This window comes from Mauremys mutica, chromosome 23 (assembly GCF_020497125.1).
Source record: "Mauremys mutica isolate MM-2020 ecotype Southern chromosome 23, ASM2049712v1, whole genome shotgun sequence".
Lineage (NCBI taxonomy): Eukaryota > Metazoa > Chordata > Testudines > Geoemydidae > Mauremys > Mauremys mutica.
Window position 1 is genome coordinate 3,631,003 of NC_059094.1, and position 18,933 is coordinate 3,649,935.

Sequence of the window (18,933 nt, forward strand, 5' to 3'; positions counted from 1 at the left end):
AGAGTATAATCCTCCCTTTGGCTGGATGAATAGCAAAAGGACCTTGCTTTCAGTCAGATGGAGGGGTTAGGTTTCAGATCTCTTTAGATTCTTATTTCTACCTGTTTCTCAAAGCAGTCAGCTGGTGTCTTCCCGCCCTGCTTCCACCAAGTTTGTCATGCCTGCATTGTGTTCAGATTTCAGGGAGTTGTGGAAGGAGGGGAAGTGCTCTCCTGCACTGCATGATGCTACCATTGAAGAACCTCAGTTTTTATACCATTAAAATCAAACAAGCCATGCAATTATTTCTCCTCTCTCTCCCTTGATGCACTTTGTGACAGATGCATTTTGTTGCATAGAGAATATTGATCCTGAGGCTTCAAGATATTTTTCTAAACTTTAAATAAATCCACTGGGGTTGTATTACGACACTTTTTATTGTTTTTTGTTTTTTTTGCCACCTTATAAATGAAAGCCAAAGACCAAGGGCGCAGCAGGGTCATCACAAGCATCACACTGGGCATGCCAAAGGAAGACAGGGCAACAGGCTTGCTCACAAGCACAAGGTACCCTGTGAGCTGAAGGACGGGTGGAACGTTCGCAGCAGTTGTCTCCAGCTGTGAGCAAAGATGTAGCCTATGGTTGTCTAAAAATGGCTGAGACAAACCAGCAAATCACTGAAAGTAATGGGGGAGGGGGTTCACAACTGCAGTTTTTTACAGTGTTCTCAAATGGAGAAATGAGTTCAGCTGGAGCTGTAGAGTGTGTTTAATTCCAGCCCTCAAAGTGTTTCTCCATAGGACATTGTGCCTTGGTGTTTGAGTTGTGTCCTCAGAGAGCCAGGGCAACCTCTCCAATTATGTAAATGTGAGCAATTTGTTTGGGTCCCACTGCACTATACAAAATATGCTAAACAAACCGTAACTAACCCAGATCACTGTATGCTGGCAGCTGTACTGATTCTCGCACAGGAGGAGATATTTCTGAGGCTTACATTGCCAAACCTGGATGCCTAAAGTTAGGTTTCTAAATATATAGTGAGGCACCTAAACAAAGTAGCCTAATTTTCAGCAGGGCCATGTGCCCACAAATCCCACTGACAGGAGTGAGAGCTGCTCAGCACCTTCCTTAATGAAGCTGCTTCTATTAAGTCTAACTTTAGGCACACAGGGTTGAAAGCTTTGGCCTGCCCAGATGACCTACAATATTAAACCACACCCAAAACAGCATGCAGCAGCTGCAGAAGAGTGTTTGTTATCCATGCAGTGAGGGTGAAAGATCACTCAAGCACTGCCCGCCAACTGGTAGATGACTGTCTATGGGCCTCCTCAGTGTGTGAGTGCACACAGGTGAGGCTCCAGGAGTCAGGGCCATCCCTAGCTATTCTGGGGGCCTGGCTAGGGCCGGGTCCCTGCACTTTCCACCGCTGGTGAGTGCAGGCCCTGCCCTGCTGCAGTCCTCAGGGCTGGGGCTGGGGCTGGAGCGCAGCTGTGCAGGGCACCAGGAAATCTGGTGCCCCAAGTTTCATGGTGCCTCATGCAGCCGCGTACGGGTAAGGACGGCCCTGCCAGTGCCTTACTTACAGCTCTGAATTAAGGTGATTCAGATCAAGTATAAATGCAGAAAGCAAGCTCTAGCACTAGCACCACATCCCAGAAGCTTCCAATGGGGTATACAGGTTTATACAGGGGTAAGAACATGGTGCATCCCTTTGGTAAGCACTAAAACCGTTCCCCAAGTCTTGGGGTCACTTCTGAAATGTCCTAGAGCAGGTGCAGGAGAGCAGCGTGCCCTGACCATCCCCCCGCTGGCATGCTGATGCAGGATCAGCTTTGCTCTGCTCACCTTAAATGTGTAGATCAGAGTTCAGAGGAGCTGAATCCACACAACTCAATTACTGAAGGGAGACACCCCTGAATACTGGGACTCTGCCTGCTAGGGGAATTATTGGAGAGACTGTTTGTTAACCCACCTATCTGTCCTGGCGCACCAGTGTAAACCAGGGATTCCAAACATAGGTGCTGGGTGGGGGTATTGCAGCATCCCTAGACTTGAAGTGTTTCCCCACATAAACAGGATTTACACTTTGATTCAATGGCTCTCGGCACCCCCCACTATACAAATTATTCCAGCAACCCTGGTTCCAAACTACACAGCTAAGGACAGCGCTTAGCTTACCATAGGACCAATAAAACCAGCCCTCTGCTTTAGTACATAGAGGACAGGTCTCTGAATGTGCAGGCTTGCAGCACGGGAGCAGTGACTGCTGGAACCCAGCTGTCTCTTCAGGTTGCACTGGTGAGGGCAGTTGGAAGCCATTTCATGGGACTCAGTGCTGCATTTAGCTTTTGCAAGTGCTCATCTCTGAGTTTAAGAACTGGGAGTGGCTTTGGCGTAGGCTGGCTTCTTGTCATGTTCTGTAGGCCAGAGTCCTAGTAGTGAAGAACAGCCTTCTGCATTCTATCGATTGTTTTCTTAAGCTCATCATCAATTAGTTCATAGTCATGGTCAGAGCCATCACTGACATTCTCATCTAAAAGGAAAAGGAAAGAGAATACCATGCAGGTGCTATGACAGCATTTGGGATGCCCTGGATGACTCCATGTGCTAAGATACTAGGGAGGTACAGGCTATAGAAACCCTTTAGAGAGGCAGATTCTTGGGCTCTCCTTCTCCTTCCCTGCCAGTGTTGAGAGGCCTTGCGATGCAAGAGTAATACTTTTATCTGAATACAACACTGCAAAGGTGACTAACAGCAAAAAGCCCAGGAGCAAGAGCATAAAAAGCAATGGGCAATATAGTGTGTTTGCATGTTGCTAAGAACGCAGCATATGCTGTGCTCAATCAGACCAATGACCTAACCAGACTGGTATCTGGCTTCTGTCAGTGGCCAGTATCTGATGCTTTGAGGGGGATGACAAACAAAACAGTTCAGTGAACCTAGAGCCAGTTTTGGGGTGCTGTTAGTGGGAGGGCACATCCTTTCCAGCCCCTGCAGAGATCAGTTCACACCCTCAAGCATGAGATTTGTTTTTATGATTGTAGCCTACTTCTCTTTATCTGCACTGGCTGCGTGTGCTCCCTGAGTTGAAACAGCCTGATTTCTTCTTACATTATATTAAAATTTTAAAGAATATGAAAGTTGAAAAATCGAGCACTCGAAAGTTAGGAAGCATCAAAATTAAGCTTGCTTGCCTGGACAGCCTCAGTGGGGTGAGGGGTTGGTGGGTGGGTATTGTTCCTGTTTTACACATAGTTAAGGCCAAAATTGTTATATGGGCCACTAATTTTGGGTGCCCAATTTGAGATGCCTAGGCCCTGCTTTCTTAGAGTACTGATATGCATTTTATAGTACTGTGTATGTTCAAGCACAGATCCCACTGACCCTAGAGCTGATCAAAAATTTCCTGCTGAAAATGGTGTTTTCTGAAAACCGACGATATCTTCCCATGAAAAATTTAATTTTTGTCAACAAAAATGTTCTAAACAAAAATTGTAATCTAATTTCTTTTCAAATTGAATTTTAATTTTAATTTTTGAAATAATTTTTTTTGAGACCAGGTTTTTTCCCTCCTTTCTCACTCTGTTTGTTTGTTACTGAATGTGGTAGAATGAATAAGGTCTAGATTTTTTTTTCTCCCTTTTCCTCTCTATAAGTTGTCAAATCTTCCCCAACTTTAGAAAAGTTACAAAGGGACAAAAGGAGAAATGAAACTGTCATTCTGTTACTTGGAAACTTTTCCAAAGTTGAAGATTTGAAACACTACAGATTGGAAAAAAGGACTATGTGAGGAAAACCTTGGACCGCATTCATTTTATTGCACTCAGTGGCAAAAAGCGGGAGAACTAACTTTGACTATTCAATTTTTTTGGTAAACCAATTTAAACATTTGAACCTTTTGAACCAGGAAGAAATTCCAAATGGCCCAATGTTTTGCAAAGTGATTTTTCCATTTCTTGGTCAAATCTAATCTCTGTGCAGGCTGATAGGAGCTGGAAAGTTGATGCTGCAGAGGCAGGGGAAACCCCCTAGTAGCGAACTTCCCAGCCCCTGCAGTGGTCAACACTCCCAGACCCCCTCTCCAGCTCCTGGCTGCTGGTTCCCACAGCAGGAAGCAAGTAATTATTTCCCACTCGCCTTTTTAGAATTGTGTCCAACATTGCATCCCAAGCAATGGGGGCACCATGTCACAGCCCAGTAGTTTTCCCTGAGCATCATCAGATTAGTCCTAATAATTTTGCCACAGTGCATCACGCTGTGCATTTCCTTTTCATCTTTAGTGCTACAGCAGCAAGTCTATTGGACAGTCTCACCTGTAGCCTCTTTGAAGGGTTTCTTAGGCTTGGGGGCCATCTGCGAGCCAATCTGATGTGGTGAGTACTCATTCGGGGAACTCCGGACAGCCGAGGGACTCCTTGCATTCCTAGGCTTGTAGGACGGCGGCATAGACTCCTCGGGTGTGCACTTCGACTTGGACAAAGGGGGAAGTGGCTAATGGGAAGAGGAACAAGATGGATTTTAAAAACAAAAGGCTGTAGCTCAGTCTGTTGAAGATGCTGGTAGCAGGGTGTGTGGACTACAAGCCATAGGATAGTTGCCAAGAAAATCCAGTCCCAAATGGACACCAGAGAGCTGGGGTGCAGGATTTCGGCTAGAATTTCTGCAAGGAAGTGGAGTGATCAGCAAGGACCCCAACCTCTGCACGGGTCCCCTTCTTTCCCAGCTCCTCCTGTGTTCTGCTGCCTGGCTGAGTCCTTCTGTGATGCAGTAAAAGAGCTGCTCTGCCCCAAAGGGGGATAGGCAACACACACACACACCCCTTTTCCCCCCACCCCCCACCCCAGTACCTTTGGTTTCTCAGTGACCTCTTTGGCTCCAGATAGCTGGGTGCCTGCTTTGTCCCTGGAATCTCTTCTTTTGGGGGGCCGCGGTGGGGGAGCCTCATTGCTAGGCATCAGCTTTAGCAAATGATAATAAAAGGATTCTGTCAGCTCTTCGACTTTTGACATGTCTGTCAGGGGTGTCTGCGGTGAGGCAGGCTCCTCTGTGAAGAACAGGGCCATGTCCAGCCACTGAGGGGGGATCTGGAAGCTCACTGACGGCGCCTCACATAAGCTGGTCTCTAAGAAGGTCTCAGTGATTCGTGCTTCCAGCCGCACCGCGGAGAAAGAGCCCAGGACGTCATTGGCAAGGGAAGAATCCTTGGTTGCCACCTTGACCTCGCAGGGCAGCTGAAGCAGCTCCACTATCTCGGGGAGGCTGTATCTCCTGCTGTCGCTGACCTCTTCCACAAAGCCGCCTTCCAGGTGCAGTGGCAGCATGAGCTGCTCACTCTCCTCGTCCTCGCCCTCGCCACTGCTTCTGCTGCACAGGAGGACGTCGATGGATCTGTACTCTGCCTGCCTGCAGACCTGGGTCTTTGTCAGGTACAGCACCTCCAGCCGGTCCCCCATGCTGAGAGATGGCAGATCCTCCTCAGGGCTCTCACAGTCTTTAGTCACCACCACCCGCAGGCACTCACCCTTCCCCAGACTTGCTGTCAGGTCAAAGACTGTGGGGAACTCCCGGGGGCGTCTCCGAAACTTGCCCTGGTAGGTGCTGGAAAGCAGAAAGTGCCGGAAGCCCTTCCTGCCCTTGCTGGACGAGGCGAGGATCCTCCAGGCACAGGACTTGCCATGGATTTGGATCTTCTGCCCCTTCTGCAGGCGGGAAATCCAGTCGTTCTCGAAGATAGGTGGGTACTCAGGACCCTCCAGGATCTCGGCCTGCAAGGGGAAGGGCCCTTCCAGCCCCAGGACCTCACTCAGCATCAGTGGCTTGATGAAGTGGATGTGTTGAGACTCCTCGGTGACATCCTCCACATCCACTTCCAGGGTGGAGGGGATTTTCACTACCTCCTTCCGCACTGCAGGGGGAGACATGCATCAGTGAGAGCCAGCAATCCCAACCCCAGCCAGTGTCACCCCATTGACCCTGGTGATGCCAGCTGGGAATCAGGCCCCAGATGCTTTTGCAGCCTACAATAACCAGGGGTTCTCTCCCTGTCAGGGAGACCCTGGATCTGCACTGCTGCTCTCATCCAGGCTGAGATGCTGGCAGGATGTACTGACCCTGGCTCCAATACTGGTTAAAACTCAGCATGACAGCTGCCATCCTGATACCCTGGGGAATGCATAGGGGACATCCAGAGCTGAAAGCATGAGCTGCTGTAGCATGAGCTAAAGTTTCTACTTGGGCTAGATCAGAATCCTGTCCTCTGTGGATCGGCACAGAGAGGTCCTGTAACACACTGATCAGTGGGTACAGAAACACAGCATTGGGGGCAGAGTGCATGTGTGTCTAACGACCTGGCCAATATGGACAGAGAGAAATGTGGTAGGTCAGTGGTTCTCAAACTGTGGGTTGCGACTAGGGTGACCAGATGTCCTGATTTTATTGGGACAGTCCCGATATTTGGGTCTTTGTCTTATATAGGCTCCTATTACCCCCCACCCCTGTCCCGATTTTTCACATTTGCTGACCGGTCACCCTAGTTGCAACCCCATTTTAATGGGCTTGCCAAGGCCAGCATTAGACTTGCTGGGGCCTGGGACTGAAGCCGAAGCCTGAGCCCCACTGTCCTGGGCTGAAGCCGAAGCCCGAGGGCATCAGCCCTGGGAGGTGGGGCTTGGGCTCTGTCTCCCCATACCTGGGTCACATAGTAATTTTTGTTGTCCAAAGGGGGTCATGGTGCAATGAAGTTAGGTCACTGCTATTCTAGGCAGAGGCGTGTTTTATAACATCGTTCCTGTGTTGTTTGTGCCCAGCTCCAAGTGCTATTAGATCCCCCAATTGGCTACAGTCAAATTTAAACCACAGTTTGAGAGCTGATGTGAATGGGGTCTATGGGGGCATGGCCAAGATATCCATCTGCTACAGAGATCTCCATCTGCACCACATGGGGGACTGGTCCAGCACGCAACCAGCCTAGGACTGGGGAAATACAAAGGCAGGGCTCTAGGGGGAAAGGTAGTGGTACTCTTCCAAGCTCCAACCACAAAATAGGCCCCACCCATGTGAGTCACCAAAATGAGTCGCCGCTCGCACAAGATTGTGCAGCTGCTCAAGCGTGTGGCCCCTAAGCTTTGCTGGGCTCCTGGGGGCTGGTTCCTTGCTGAGGAAAAACCTCTCAGTGAAGCATGCAGGTCTGCAGCCTGACCCCGTTCTCCCATGCAGCTGGACACTGACAGGAACAACACTGGGCCAGTGCTTCTATATCCCGGGAAATTTCCCAAAATCTGGGAATTTTTGAGTAAAATGTTTCAATTTGGGAAATTGGGAATTTTCATTCAAAACCTAAATAATCCTGGGAAAAATTCATAAAAAGTAAAAGACTTTCCAAATCTCAAAAATCCAGGGAAGTTTTCATAAAAAGAAAAATATTTGCGCTTCTTTTAAATTTCCCTCAAAATGCATTCTTCGATTGGTGAATATTTGTCATGTGATTTTCATAATCGGGCTGTGCTGCTCTCCTATTGGTGGTGCTTCAACGTACTATATCATGACGGCACAAGTGAAGTGACAAGTGTGCACATGCACTCACAACAAACCAACCTCAGCAACAGCTGGCTGGCGGGTAATGAGGAGATGGTTATCAAATTTATCTTCTAGGTAAGGTTTCTTCAAATAATTAAATATATTGCAATACTTACTGATTATGATTAGTTTCTTGATCTGTCATTAAATCTCTATAATGTTGTATTTCGTGCTTGCAGTTGCACAGAGAATGTGGACCAGAGCGTTCGGTTATTCATAAATTTGTAATAGCACCTTCCTCCAAGCAAATATTAAATATCTTTGCCTACTGTGTTAGGTAATACACCTCTACCCAGGGCCGGCTCCAGGCACCAGCCGAGCAAGCTCATGCTTGGGGTGGCAAATTCTACGAGGTGGCATTCTGCCCAATCCTAGGGTGGCACAGATGCTTTTTTTTTTTTTTTTGGTTCGCCGATCTGGCCGCCCTGTAGGGGGCGGTGGTGTGGAGGAGGGGAGCACCCTGCTGGGAGCCGGCTGCGCGCTCCGTCTGCCCCAGCTGGTGCCAGGTCTGCAGCCAGCCGGGCAGGGCAACCTGCGTCCTTCGCTCCCCGCCGACCGGAGCAGCGCGGAGCCCGCCTGGCAGGCAGCGCGGCAGTCGGGGCCGTGTGGCGAGCGCCCCGCTGAAGCCCTGGTCGCCTGCCCCTTTATTCTCTCCCCCCCACTCCCTCCTCCCTCCCCTCTGCTAGCCAGGGCACGTCTGCAGCGCAGGGAGTCCCCCTGCACCCTGGCTCTGGCCGCCCCACAGCTTTGTTGTTTTTTTCCCCTGCTTTGCCGCTCTGGCCACGCCGCAGGGTTTTTTTTTACCCTGCTTGGCTGGTCCGGCCATCCCCCCGACCTTTTTTTTTTTTTGGCTTGGAGCGTCAAAAAAGCCATTGCCAGCCCTGCCTCTACCCCGATATAACGCTGTCCTCAGGAGCCAAAAAATCTTACCACATTATAGGTGAAACCGTGTTATATCGAACTTGCTTTGATCCACAGAGGGTGCAGCCCCGCCCCCCCGGAGCGCTGCTTTACCATGTTATATCTGAATTCGTGTTCTATCGGGTCGTGCTATATCGGGGTAGAGGTGTAATATATAATATGTTCCCTTCTTTGATTTAAATATAAATTGAAATATACATTATACTAATTATCACATTCCATTATTTCAGAGATCTCTTTCCATTTTTTATCTAAGTCTGGTGAAAAGAGGAAGAGGACTGCAGGAGTAGACAGAGATCCGTCCACATCGAAACAAAAACAACAGGAGAGCACCCCGACAGAGTATTGAAGACTCGGGGTGAACTTCCACCAAAAGAGAAGCCATCTACTTTCAAAAAAGCCTTTCAAGACTCGTGGCTTCAAGAAGGTAAATAAAAAGACTGGCTGCAGAAAGTAGAAAACAATAGTTTTTGAGCTTATTGCAAATGTTGTGATGTAAAAATCCAGGCAGGTACTAGTGAGTTAGATAAGTACGCTAAAGGTAAAAAACATAAACAAAAGTATCTAATACAGTATGAGACAGTATCTAATACAAAGAAAAGTGATGATATGTTTAATAAACAAGATTGTGAAATTAAAAAAGCACAAAAATTTGAAGAGTAAGTTAAAAATGCAGAGATTAGAATGGCCTGTTACTTTGCTGAACACAATGTCACTATTTAATCTGTAGAACACTTGACTGAAGTAGTTAAAAATGTTTCCCTGATTCCAAAATTGCTGAGGCTGTAACATTAAAGAAAGATAAATGTACTGCTATAATTAGCAATGTTTTGGTGCAAACTGAGACTGAGGAACTTATAGAAAAATTTAAAGTTAATGAATTTAGATTATTCAGATCAATTCATGTTTGCAAATATATCTGAACTGGCTAAAAAGGTTTTCACATTACCACATTCAAATGCAGCATGTGAAAGAATTTTTTCCATGGTAACTGACATAAAAACATAGAAAGAAACTTTATGACAACCAAAACACTCAATTCTAGTGTAGTTATAAGGTCAGCTTTGAAAGCAAAGCAAGAGAAATGTTCTAATTTTGTAATTACTATTAAGCACTTGTATTTACATTATAAAAATATGTACAGTAAAAATGACAGTGATAAAACTTGTTAAAATATTAATGATGGTAATGATGTTCCTAGTGACGACTCAGACCATGAGTCAGAAAATGGATAAAACTAAGAGATTATAATAATAAGGAAAATTATATAAAAGAGTGTTATTTGTTCTTTCTGTTCGCTTTTTTATCTTATTTTATAATCATATGTTTACTTTTTATTTTTTCAATGTAACTTTGCTGTACTTATTAATACTTTTGTTTTTAAAATAGTGAAATTTGTGTAAAATACATTGTTTTCTATCATTTCAATCCTACTCGTCATGTGTTAAATATTTTATTTACTGTAAAGTAACATAAGTTTAAAATTGAAAAACATGTCTATACATTTAAGAATTATAATAAATGTAAAATATCTCAAATGAATAAGAATAATTTTGGATATATTATATATTATGTAGTTATTAAAAACACACATATTACGTTCCTTTGAGATTTTGAAATAAAAAACTGTATCTGGGAATTTTTGACCAGATTTGGGAATTTTTTAGCACTAAGTTGGGAAAAGTTGGCATCACTATATAGAAGCACTGCACTGGGCCCTCACCCCGCCCTGTGGGGACTGCAGTGTCCTCAGCGCTGGTGGATTTCAGCCGGGCTGGAGCCAGCTGCTAATGTCAGAAACTCCGCCCCTCTGTGAATTTGAGCGCTCTGATTGGCTGCCTGCCCCACTTGCCTGCCTGCTGGGGCTGAGCAACCAATCAATCTGCTGTAGGAAGAGTTCTCTCCCCACCTTCAGCAACCTGAAGCCATTCTCCAGGGTGAGTGAGTGAAGTGATGTGGGCTGAACTGATGGGAAGTCGGTCTTCAGGGGCAAGCTTGATTTGGACATTGGGGGGTAATATTAATTGCTGGACAGGTGATGGGCAAAACGGGGGGTGAGAGCTCCTGCAGCAGGAGCCAAGATCCCCCAACCCAATGAATCTGGGAGTGTGGGCAGCCCCACTTGTCACCCCACACACGCTGGGCCCCACTTGTCACCCACACACTGGGCTGGGCAGGGGGAATTTGGCACCCAGAAGACATACCAAAACACACAATGTCATCTTTTTAAAAAAATCTCATGAATTTTGGGTGTGAGTCACGATTTTTGATCATTTGAGGTTGGCACTATTGAAACTACCCCATACTTCTGAGAGAGATTGGAGGAGCAGATAGCCTGGAACAGAGCAGTGCCATTTTGGCAGATGTGTGCATGCCAGATGTTTCCAAGCCCTGTCCATAGCTGAACGTTACACCTTCTATGACTTGTGGTGTGTGCACCTGGGCCATGAATTAGATGGGGGCTCATAAGTCTAATAGGAATCCCTAATTCCTATTGTGCTAGCCAGTTTTGTAAGGAGTGAGACTGTTATGGCTGCTCAGCTCAGGGCCCAGAAGCAGCTGGTGCACAGCCAAGCACGGTACTGGCACCGCTCAGAAGTGTCCTGTTCTCCAGAATCTGAGCTTTCAGCTTTAAGAAAAGTCTATAGCTGTTATGATTGTGAAGACAAGCTCAGAAACATGAACCACCTGTAACTAATGCAGAGCTGAGTCTGCAGAGAGCCTGAGAAAACAGCTTGGAGAGGTGTGAAAAAACCCACTCATCTCAGTGAGGCATTACCACAGGCATCCATCGATGGTCATTTAAGATGTGGAACTCATTGTCCCAAGAAGTTGCTGAGGTGAAGAATTTAACAAGATTAAAAAAGGAGTTGGATAGTTATATGGAGACCAAGAATATCCAGTTATCTCAATACTAAAAAAAAGTGTTGGAATATTAGAACACCCTAAGCATACACAGAACTGGGACATTAAACCTTGTGCTTCAGGATTTAAACCAATCTCTAATATTAGAGACCATGTGAAACCTGGGGAGGGAAGGCGCAGATTATATCACTTTGGCTACTGTGGGATTCTTATGCCTTCCTTGGAAGCATCTGGTGCCGGCCACCCTTGGAGGTGAGATATTGTATGTTTGGTCTGATGTTGGGTTCCTCAGTTGGGAGGAAAATTTTGATCAGAAAAATGTGAATGATAATTGGAAATTGTTTAAGAACACTTTTCTACATGCCCCAAAAGCCAAAATCCCACAACTAAGGACGAAGGCCATATTGGTTAAAAAAACAACCTGGTTTAAAGGGGAAGTGAAGGCAGTTATACATAATAATAATAATGTAAAAAATGGAAGAAAGGGGAAGCTGATAGTAATGAATATACATCAGAAGCTAGGAATTGTATAAAATAGATAAGGGAAGCAAAGTGACACAAAGCAAAATCTGTGGCCAGCAGAGTTAAGGACAATAAGAATGATTTTTTTTTAAAGTATATTAGGAACAAAAAGAATGCAAACAATGGTATTGGTTCATTACTAGATGATGATGGTAGAATTATCAATAATATTGCAGAAAAATCAGAAGTAATCAATAAATATTTCTGTTCTGTATTTGGGGGAAAATAGATGATGCAGGCATATCATATGATGATAATAATAACACTCTTGCAATTCCACCAGTATCTCAGGAAGGTGTTAAATAGCAGCTACTAAAGTTAGACATTTTTAAATCAGCAAGTCTGGATAACTTGCATCCAAGAATTTTAAAAGAGCTGACCGAGGAGCTTGCTGGACGATTATTGTTGATTTTCAATAAGTCTTGGAGCACTGGGAAAGTTTCTGAAGACTGGAAGGAAGCTAATGTTGTGCCAATATTTGAAAAGAAAAAGGGGATGATGCCTGTCTGGCTGATCTTAATCCTGGGTAAAATAATGGAATGGCTGATATGGAACTTGATTCATAAAGAATTAAAGGAGGGTAATATAATTAATGCCTATCAACTGGTTTATGGAAAGTAGATCCTATCAAGCTAGCTTGATATACTGTATTATTTTGATGAGATTACATGTACTGATGAAATATATTTAGACTTCTGTAAGGCATTTGACTTGGTACCATACACTATTTTGATTTAAAAACTAGAAAAATATATAATTAACACGGTGTGCACTAAATGGACTAAAAGCTGGCTAACTGATAAGTCTCAAAATGTAATTGTAAACAGGGAATTGTCATCGAACGGTATATTTCTAGTGTGGTCCCGGGAAGACTGGTTCCTGGCCCTACTCTATTTAACATTTTTATCAATGACCTGGAAGAAAACATAAAATCACCAACAAAGTGTGCAGATGACACAAAAATTGGGGGAGTGGTAAATAATGAAGAGAACAGGTCATTGACACATAGTGATCTGGATCACTTGGTAAGCTGGGGGCAAGCAAACGATGTATGTTTTGATATGGCTAAGTATAAATGTACACATCCAGGTACAAAGAACGTAGGCCACACAAACAAGCAGAGAAAGGTGTAACACAACAATGGCTGGAAGTTGAAGCCTGACAAATTCAGAGTGGAAATAAGGTGTAAATTTTTTACCAGTGAGAGCAATTTGCCATTGGAACGATTTACCAAGGGTCATGGTGGATTCTCCATCACTGATAATTTTAAAATCAGGATTGGATTTTTTTAAAAAGCTCTGCTCTGAGGATTATTTGGGGGCAGGTTTCTGGCCTGTGTTATACAGGAGGTCAGACTAGGTGATCACGTGATCCCTTCTGGCCTTGGAATGTGGGAATCTATGAATCCCGGCTGGCAGTTCCTAGGTTCCCAAGTAAATATCAGCATCGTTACCATCCCATTGCTCATGTGAAAAAGGAGAGTGCGGGGTGGGGCAGATTTGTACAGTTCACTGTGACTGCTCGGTTTGATGCCTTACATGGGTGGCGCTTGGGAGATGCCCCAGACAAGAAGGAGCTGAGCCCAAGGAGCCCCATCAAGGTGAGCCAGGGGCAAGAAGCCCAGGGGAATCCAGGGGCAACACCATCATATTTTGAAGATCTGCACAATTTACTGTGAGCAGCAGCATCCCATTTTGGTTACTCACATAGGTGCTTGGAAAAGTACTGCCATCTTTGTTATCCAGTCTGGCCCACTAGCTTAAATTGTCTGATGTGGATTATTTGGGTTCTTAATAGCTTCAGTTAATGATTTAAATAAATGCCTCAGTTCATTGAAAGGAAAGTTCTTCCCCAACAAAGTCACACAGAGACAGCAACACACACGTTGAGGTGGGCATACACTAGGGGGACCACCATTGTTGAATGGAAATAAGGAAAAACCATGACTTTAAGGGACATTTAAGGGACATTTTAGGGAAACACCATTTCCCTTCGCATAGCATGGATTGTTCTCTCAAGTGTACAATTCAATTATCGTAAGTTTCAACTTAAAGTTTAAAACGTACTAATGATCTGTTTTAGTACATTTCAGTACATTTTACAATAAGGGCTGAGTGGTTGCCTTAAGGGACAAAATCAATGAAATAAGGGGCTGCCCCTTAAAATAAGGGATGGGTGGTCACCCTAGCACACACAGAGACTCCAGGACACACCTCCCCCACAAACTGACCCAGAGGCACGGAGCCATACACACACCACTCCATCCAGCTCTCTCTCTCTCACATACACCCCCAGCAGCCCCGGCTGCATCCGTACTCACTGTGCATTATCGCCTCCACTTCGTACACGGGGCAGAGGAGCAGTGAGTGCCTGCTGAGTGCAGAGCATTTCAGGCGCTGGCCTCTCAGGGCTTCCGACTGCAGCACCTGGCTCAGCGTGTAGCTCTGCCGCCCGGTGCACTCATAGAACTGGCCCTGGAGGGAGAAGGGGAGGCAGAGCAAATGCTGCCCATCCTGCCCCATGGTCGTGCAGTTGGCAAACTCCTGGCCCTCATGCCTGGCCACCGAAAGCAGGGAAATGGGCTGGCCCTTGGGAATGACCCGCCCATCCACGGTCAAGTCAACTGCTGAGGTGAAGGAGAAGGGCATGTCCTGGAGCCCTGCTGGCCTGGTCCAGGCAAGCTTCTTCAGGCTGGTGTATGACAGCTTGTCTCGGCTGGGCTGGAAATGCCCTGCAGGAGGGCCAGAGGAAGCTCCCCGTTAGTGAGGCAGGTAGAGTTGCTGCGACTGGGATGATCCTGAGGCCACAACACTGGAAAGTTGGCCATGTGCACTGGAACCCAGGCAGGCCTTCCAGGACAGCTACCTCAACAAAGGCACGGTCCTGCCTGGGAAAACCTGGCTAGGCAACCCTGAACCAGGGACCCCAGGAATGAGGCGCCTCAATGGAGCCTTGTCTGTACACAAGCATGAGCCATGCACAGATCCCAGCAGTGCCTGCATGAGGGGCTGCCCCACCCCACAATGGCAGTGGGGCTGGGGATTAGCCACACCCGCCTCAGCAAATGTGGCCAGAGTGGAGGTGTGGCCTGGAGGTGACGGGCAAGTGTGTATGTGGCTGTGTGTGTGTGTGTGGCCTGCATGTGGTGGCCAGGGTGTGTGTGTGGCTGGGGCATGTGTGTGGGGCTAGGGTTGCCAGATATCTGGTTTTCGACTGGAACACCTGGCCGAAAAGGGAACCTGGTGGCTGCTGACCAGGCCATTGAAAGTCCAGTCGGCAGTGCAGCGGGGCTGAGGCAGGCTCCCTACCCGGCTCTGCGTAGCTCCCGGAAGCAGCTGCCATGTCTCTATGGCCCTTAGGTGCAGGGAGGCCAGGGAGGCTCTGTGCACTGCCCCCACCCCGAGCACTGGCACCTATGCACCAGGGTCCCTTTCGACTGGACACCTGGCAACCCTAGACAAGCGTGTTCAGTTTTCTGCAATCAGAAAGTTGGCAACTGTAGCAGGGCCTGTTTGTGGTGGGCAGGCTCTGTTTGGTTATAGGTGGCTGGGGAGTGTGGTGGGGTGAAGCCTATATGTCATGGTCGGGTGAGTGTGTGGCCTATATATATTGGTGGTGTGGGGACAGTGAGACTGTGTGTGTGTGTTTATGGCTGGGATGAGGATGGCCGGTAGGTAATGGCGGGGGTGGGGGGGTATGTGAGGAGGCTGGTGTGTGTGTGTGTATGTTTGGATATGTGTTTGTATGTGTATTTGTGTTTGTGTATGTGTACGGATGGCTGGAGGTAGTGTTGGGGATGTTTATGTGTGAGGGAGCTGGTGGATGAGCCTGGAGACAGTGTGTTGGGGGAGAGGGGAGGGCTGGTGTGTGTGTGTGTGTGTGTGTATGGCTGTGGTGTGGATGGCCTGGAGGTAGTGGGGGTTGTGTGTATGTGTGTAGCGGGGAGGCTGGGAGTGCAGATGGTCTGGAGGCAGTGATGTGTGTGTATGGCTGGGGTGCGGATGGCCTAGAGGTAGTGGTGGGGGGGGTGTATATGAGGGGGTGGTGGATGGGTGTGTGTGGAGGAGAATGGGGTGTATCTGTGTGTGGTGGGCGGGTGCCTACCTGCAGTAGGCTGGGTGGGCATGGGGTGTCCCAGTTTACCTTTGAAGTTCAGAGGCAGCTCTGTTGCTTGCCCGGTCTCTGGATCCACGCAGGTGACCTTCTGCAGGCAAAGGCCAGTAATTTTCATCAGATCCCCTGTTGATAAGCTGCACTCTCTGCCGCTCACCTCGTACACCGACCCTGCAGGGGAACATGGGGGCGGTTTATGGGTGTTTCTGTGGTTGCAGTCAGTCAGCCATCACTGACAGCGCTGCAGTCACTCAGCCCGTCTCCGGGGTGGAACCTCACTGTCACCCAGCAAGGCCCTCGCTCCCCAGGAAGCACCACACCTTTGAGAAGGGCCCTAGCAGGGGAGGAAGGATGGAAGGATGGCCCACTCCTGCTCTGCCACAGGCAGCCTGCGACTCGAGACCCTGGGCAAGGCAGCGGCCCAGAGCCTCCAAAGTGCTTAGGTGCCTAACTCCCATTGATTTCAGTGGGAATCGGGTGCCTAGTTACCTCTGGGGTTCTGGACCTTAGTCTCTCTGGGCCTCAGCTCCCCATCAGTACAGTGGGGTAAGAGCTCTGTTGCGCCCCCATAAGGACAAACACAATAAAGACTGTGATGTTCCCAGGTTTGACGGTGCTGGGCCCGCATCAGGTCCCACCCTAGACAGTCAGAGCCTGTTGGCTAACAAGCTATTACCGGTGAGGGCAGCCACCAGGCTGACCAGGAGGGGAGCGGCTGCGCAGGCCTGTGCAGTCCAGGCCAGCGAGCATGCTCCTTGGTGGGACAGGAGACCCCTCCAGCCAGCACCAGGACTGAGGAGGCCTGGGAAGGAGGTGCGTGCAGGGCAAGGCCCAGAAGGTCTCCCTGTGGGCAGTGACTGTGCTCTCGGGAGCCTTTCCCCTCCGGAAAGAGGGACGTCCACATTAACGGGCCACACTGGGACCGTGGCTGCGAGCACGGTAGCTGAGGGCCGAGGCGGCGCTTCCTGAGCCAGAGAAACGGCGAGCTGGGAGAATGCCTTCCAGAGACTGCCCCAGCCAAGGGCGGGGTCACTGCAGACAGCAAGGCCATGGGAGCACCATGCCCAGGCCTTCTGTGGCTCAGCGCTTGAGGGGCCCCACTGCAAATGATGCCGGCTCCCGGGACCTGGGGATCTAGACACCAGCAACTGTAACAAAAGTCTTGTCCTGAGGGGGGAGATCGCTGACATAGAACTCCCAGGCTTCCAGGGTGGAGCCACCTGTTGTGCCTGCTGGAGGCGGGGGTGGGGGGCCAGTCGCACTTGCTGGAGGCAGGAGTAGGGGAAGCAGTCGCACCTGCTGGAGGCGGGGAGGCAGCCATTGTACCTGCTGGAGGCGGGGAGGCAGCCATTGTACCTGCTGGAGGTGCGGGAGAGGAAGGGGCGAAAGTAGCTGAATTGTGGAGGCTCCTGGCGGGCACCTCTTGTTACCCTGCAAGGTGAAGGCAGGGCTGGCACAGCCCAGAGGAGAGTGCTGGAGTGGCCAACAGGCTGGGGGTGTGAAGGGCCAGCACCCAGCCACCATGGCAAGGCTCCCTCTTGCTAGAGGCTGGGGTTAAAAAGGCGACTCACAGTCCTGGGTACCTCGAGAATTGCCACATTCTGCCCTCCCGCAGAGCTGCAGGCTGCCTGGCCAGGTGTTCCCTCATATGTGCAGTGAACTGAAGCACATGGCCTAATGGCTATTTTAAAGCTTATGGGAAGCTGCTGACTAATTTTTCTCACACTGATTCATTTCCAGTCCTCATTCAGTACCACAGAGATTAGCCACCCCCACTCACAGCCAAGAGTTCTGCTTTTGCTGAGCCCTGCGTGGGCGTGATCCAGCAGAAAGGGTCTCAGCATGAGGGTTGGTAACAGACTGTCAGGGCACCGCATCCATCCCCTGGGACAATGCTCTCTGGATCATTCTCCACACGCTGGCTCGAGCCAGGCCCCAAGTCCATCCCAATGGCACGGGGGACAGGAGATCAGTGCCTCCTGGTCCCGAGCAGCTTGTGGGGCTGCTTCCATCTGAGGCTGGAACTGGTTCCTCATTCCTAGTGCCTTATTCAGAGGCCAAAATGTTGTAAAAGTTCATCAGTGTAAGATTACATAAATGTCACCAAACGTGATTGGATTGTATAACTGGTTGCATTAGTAATTAATGCGTTATTAATTACTTACTGTCCAAATAAGGAATTAGCCCTTGATTGACTGACTGAGTGACAAAATAACTCTGGGTCACCCCAGGAGCCATGGCTTTGTGAACACCAGAAGGAGCTGGACTTTGCCACTCCTTGTCCCAAAGCATTTTTCTTTGGCCTGTGTCATGAGCGCCTCACCTCCGAAAACATACCTATGTATATGGGCGGTGGGTATTGTAGGCAGGAGAAGGCTGTGCCTCCCCAAACAGCCTGGGATGGCACCGCCCACCCTCCACCCCCAGATCCCCTCCTGCCTGCCATTCCCTTCTGTGGCTGAGAGGCTGGAGCAGGCAGGCTGGTGCCACAGTGTGCACAAGACCCCCGGACTGAGGCCATGCCATGCTGCCCATCCTCCTGGCGCTGGGGCCATGCTGCCTGCCCAGTGCTCCGGCCGCCCAGTGCTGGGGCTGGAGACAGGTGTGGGCGGGTGGCCGTGTGTGGGGGGGGTGTGCTCTGGACTCCAGTGGGGGAGGAGGGGCAGAGGAGGCTCGGCCTCGGGCAGACGGAGAGGAGCCGGGAGCTAGCCTCCCCCAAGGGCGCGTTCACCTACCACCCATGCTTACATGCGCACAGTTGTAATTAGCAAATTATCCTTTAGTAAGGAACTGGGGGTTCAACCCCCATAAGTGACAAAATTATCAGTTAAAACTACTTTTCATCATATAATTGGATTTGCCACTAACCAATTTTTTCACAAGAAGTGTCTGTTTTCTGCAGAAAAATTCAACTTCTTGTCCAAATAGCTAACCCCTGAAAACTGAGACATTCATCT

At 48.5% G+C, this 18,933-nt stretch overlaps 1 protein-coding gene across 1 annotated transcript in view; it reads right to left on the reverse strand.

Annotated features, from left to right (window-relative positions):
* Positions 1–151: 151 nt before the first annotated feature.
* Positions 152–18,933, reverse strand: part of THEMIS2 (thymocyte selection associated family member 2) — a 47,429-nt gene continuing 28,647 nt past the window's right edge. The window contains exons 2-6 of the mRNA XM_044997769.1: positions 16,007–16,147; positions 14,184–14,594; positions 4,828–5,885; positions 4,294–4,471; positions 152–2,512 (exon numbers count right to left, since the gene is read on the reverse strand). Of these exons, the coding sequence (XP_044853704.1) occupies positions 2,412–2,512; positions 4,294–4,471; positions 4,828–5,885; positions 14,184–14,594; positions 16,007–16,147 (1,889 nt within the window). The 3' untranslated portion in view covers positions 152–2,411. The remainder of the gene's footprint in view (positions 2,513–4,293; positions 4,472–4,827; positions 5,886–14,183; positions 14,595–16,006; positions 16,148–18,933) is intronic.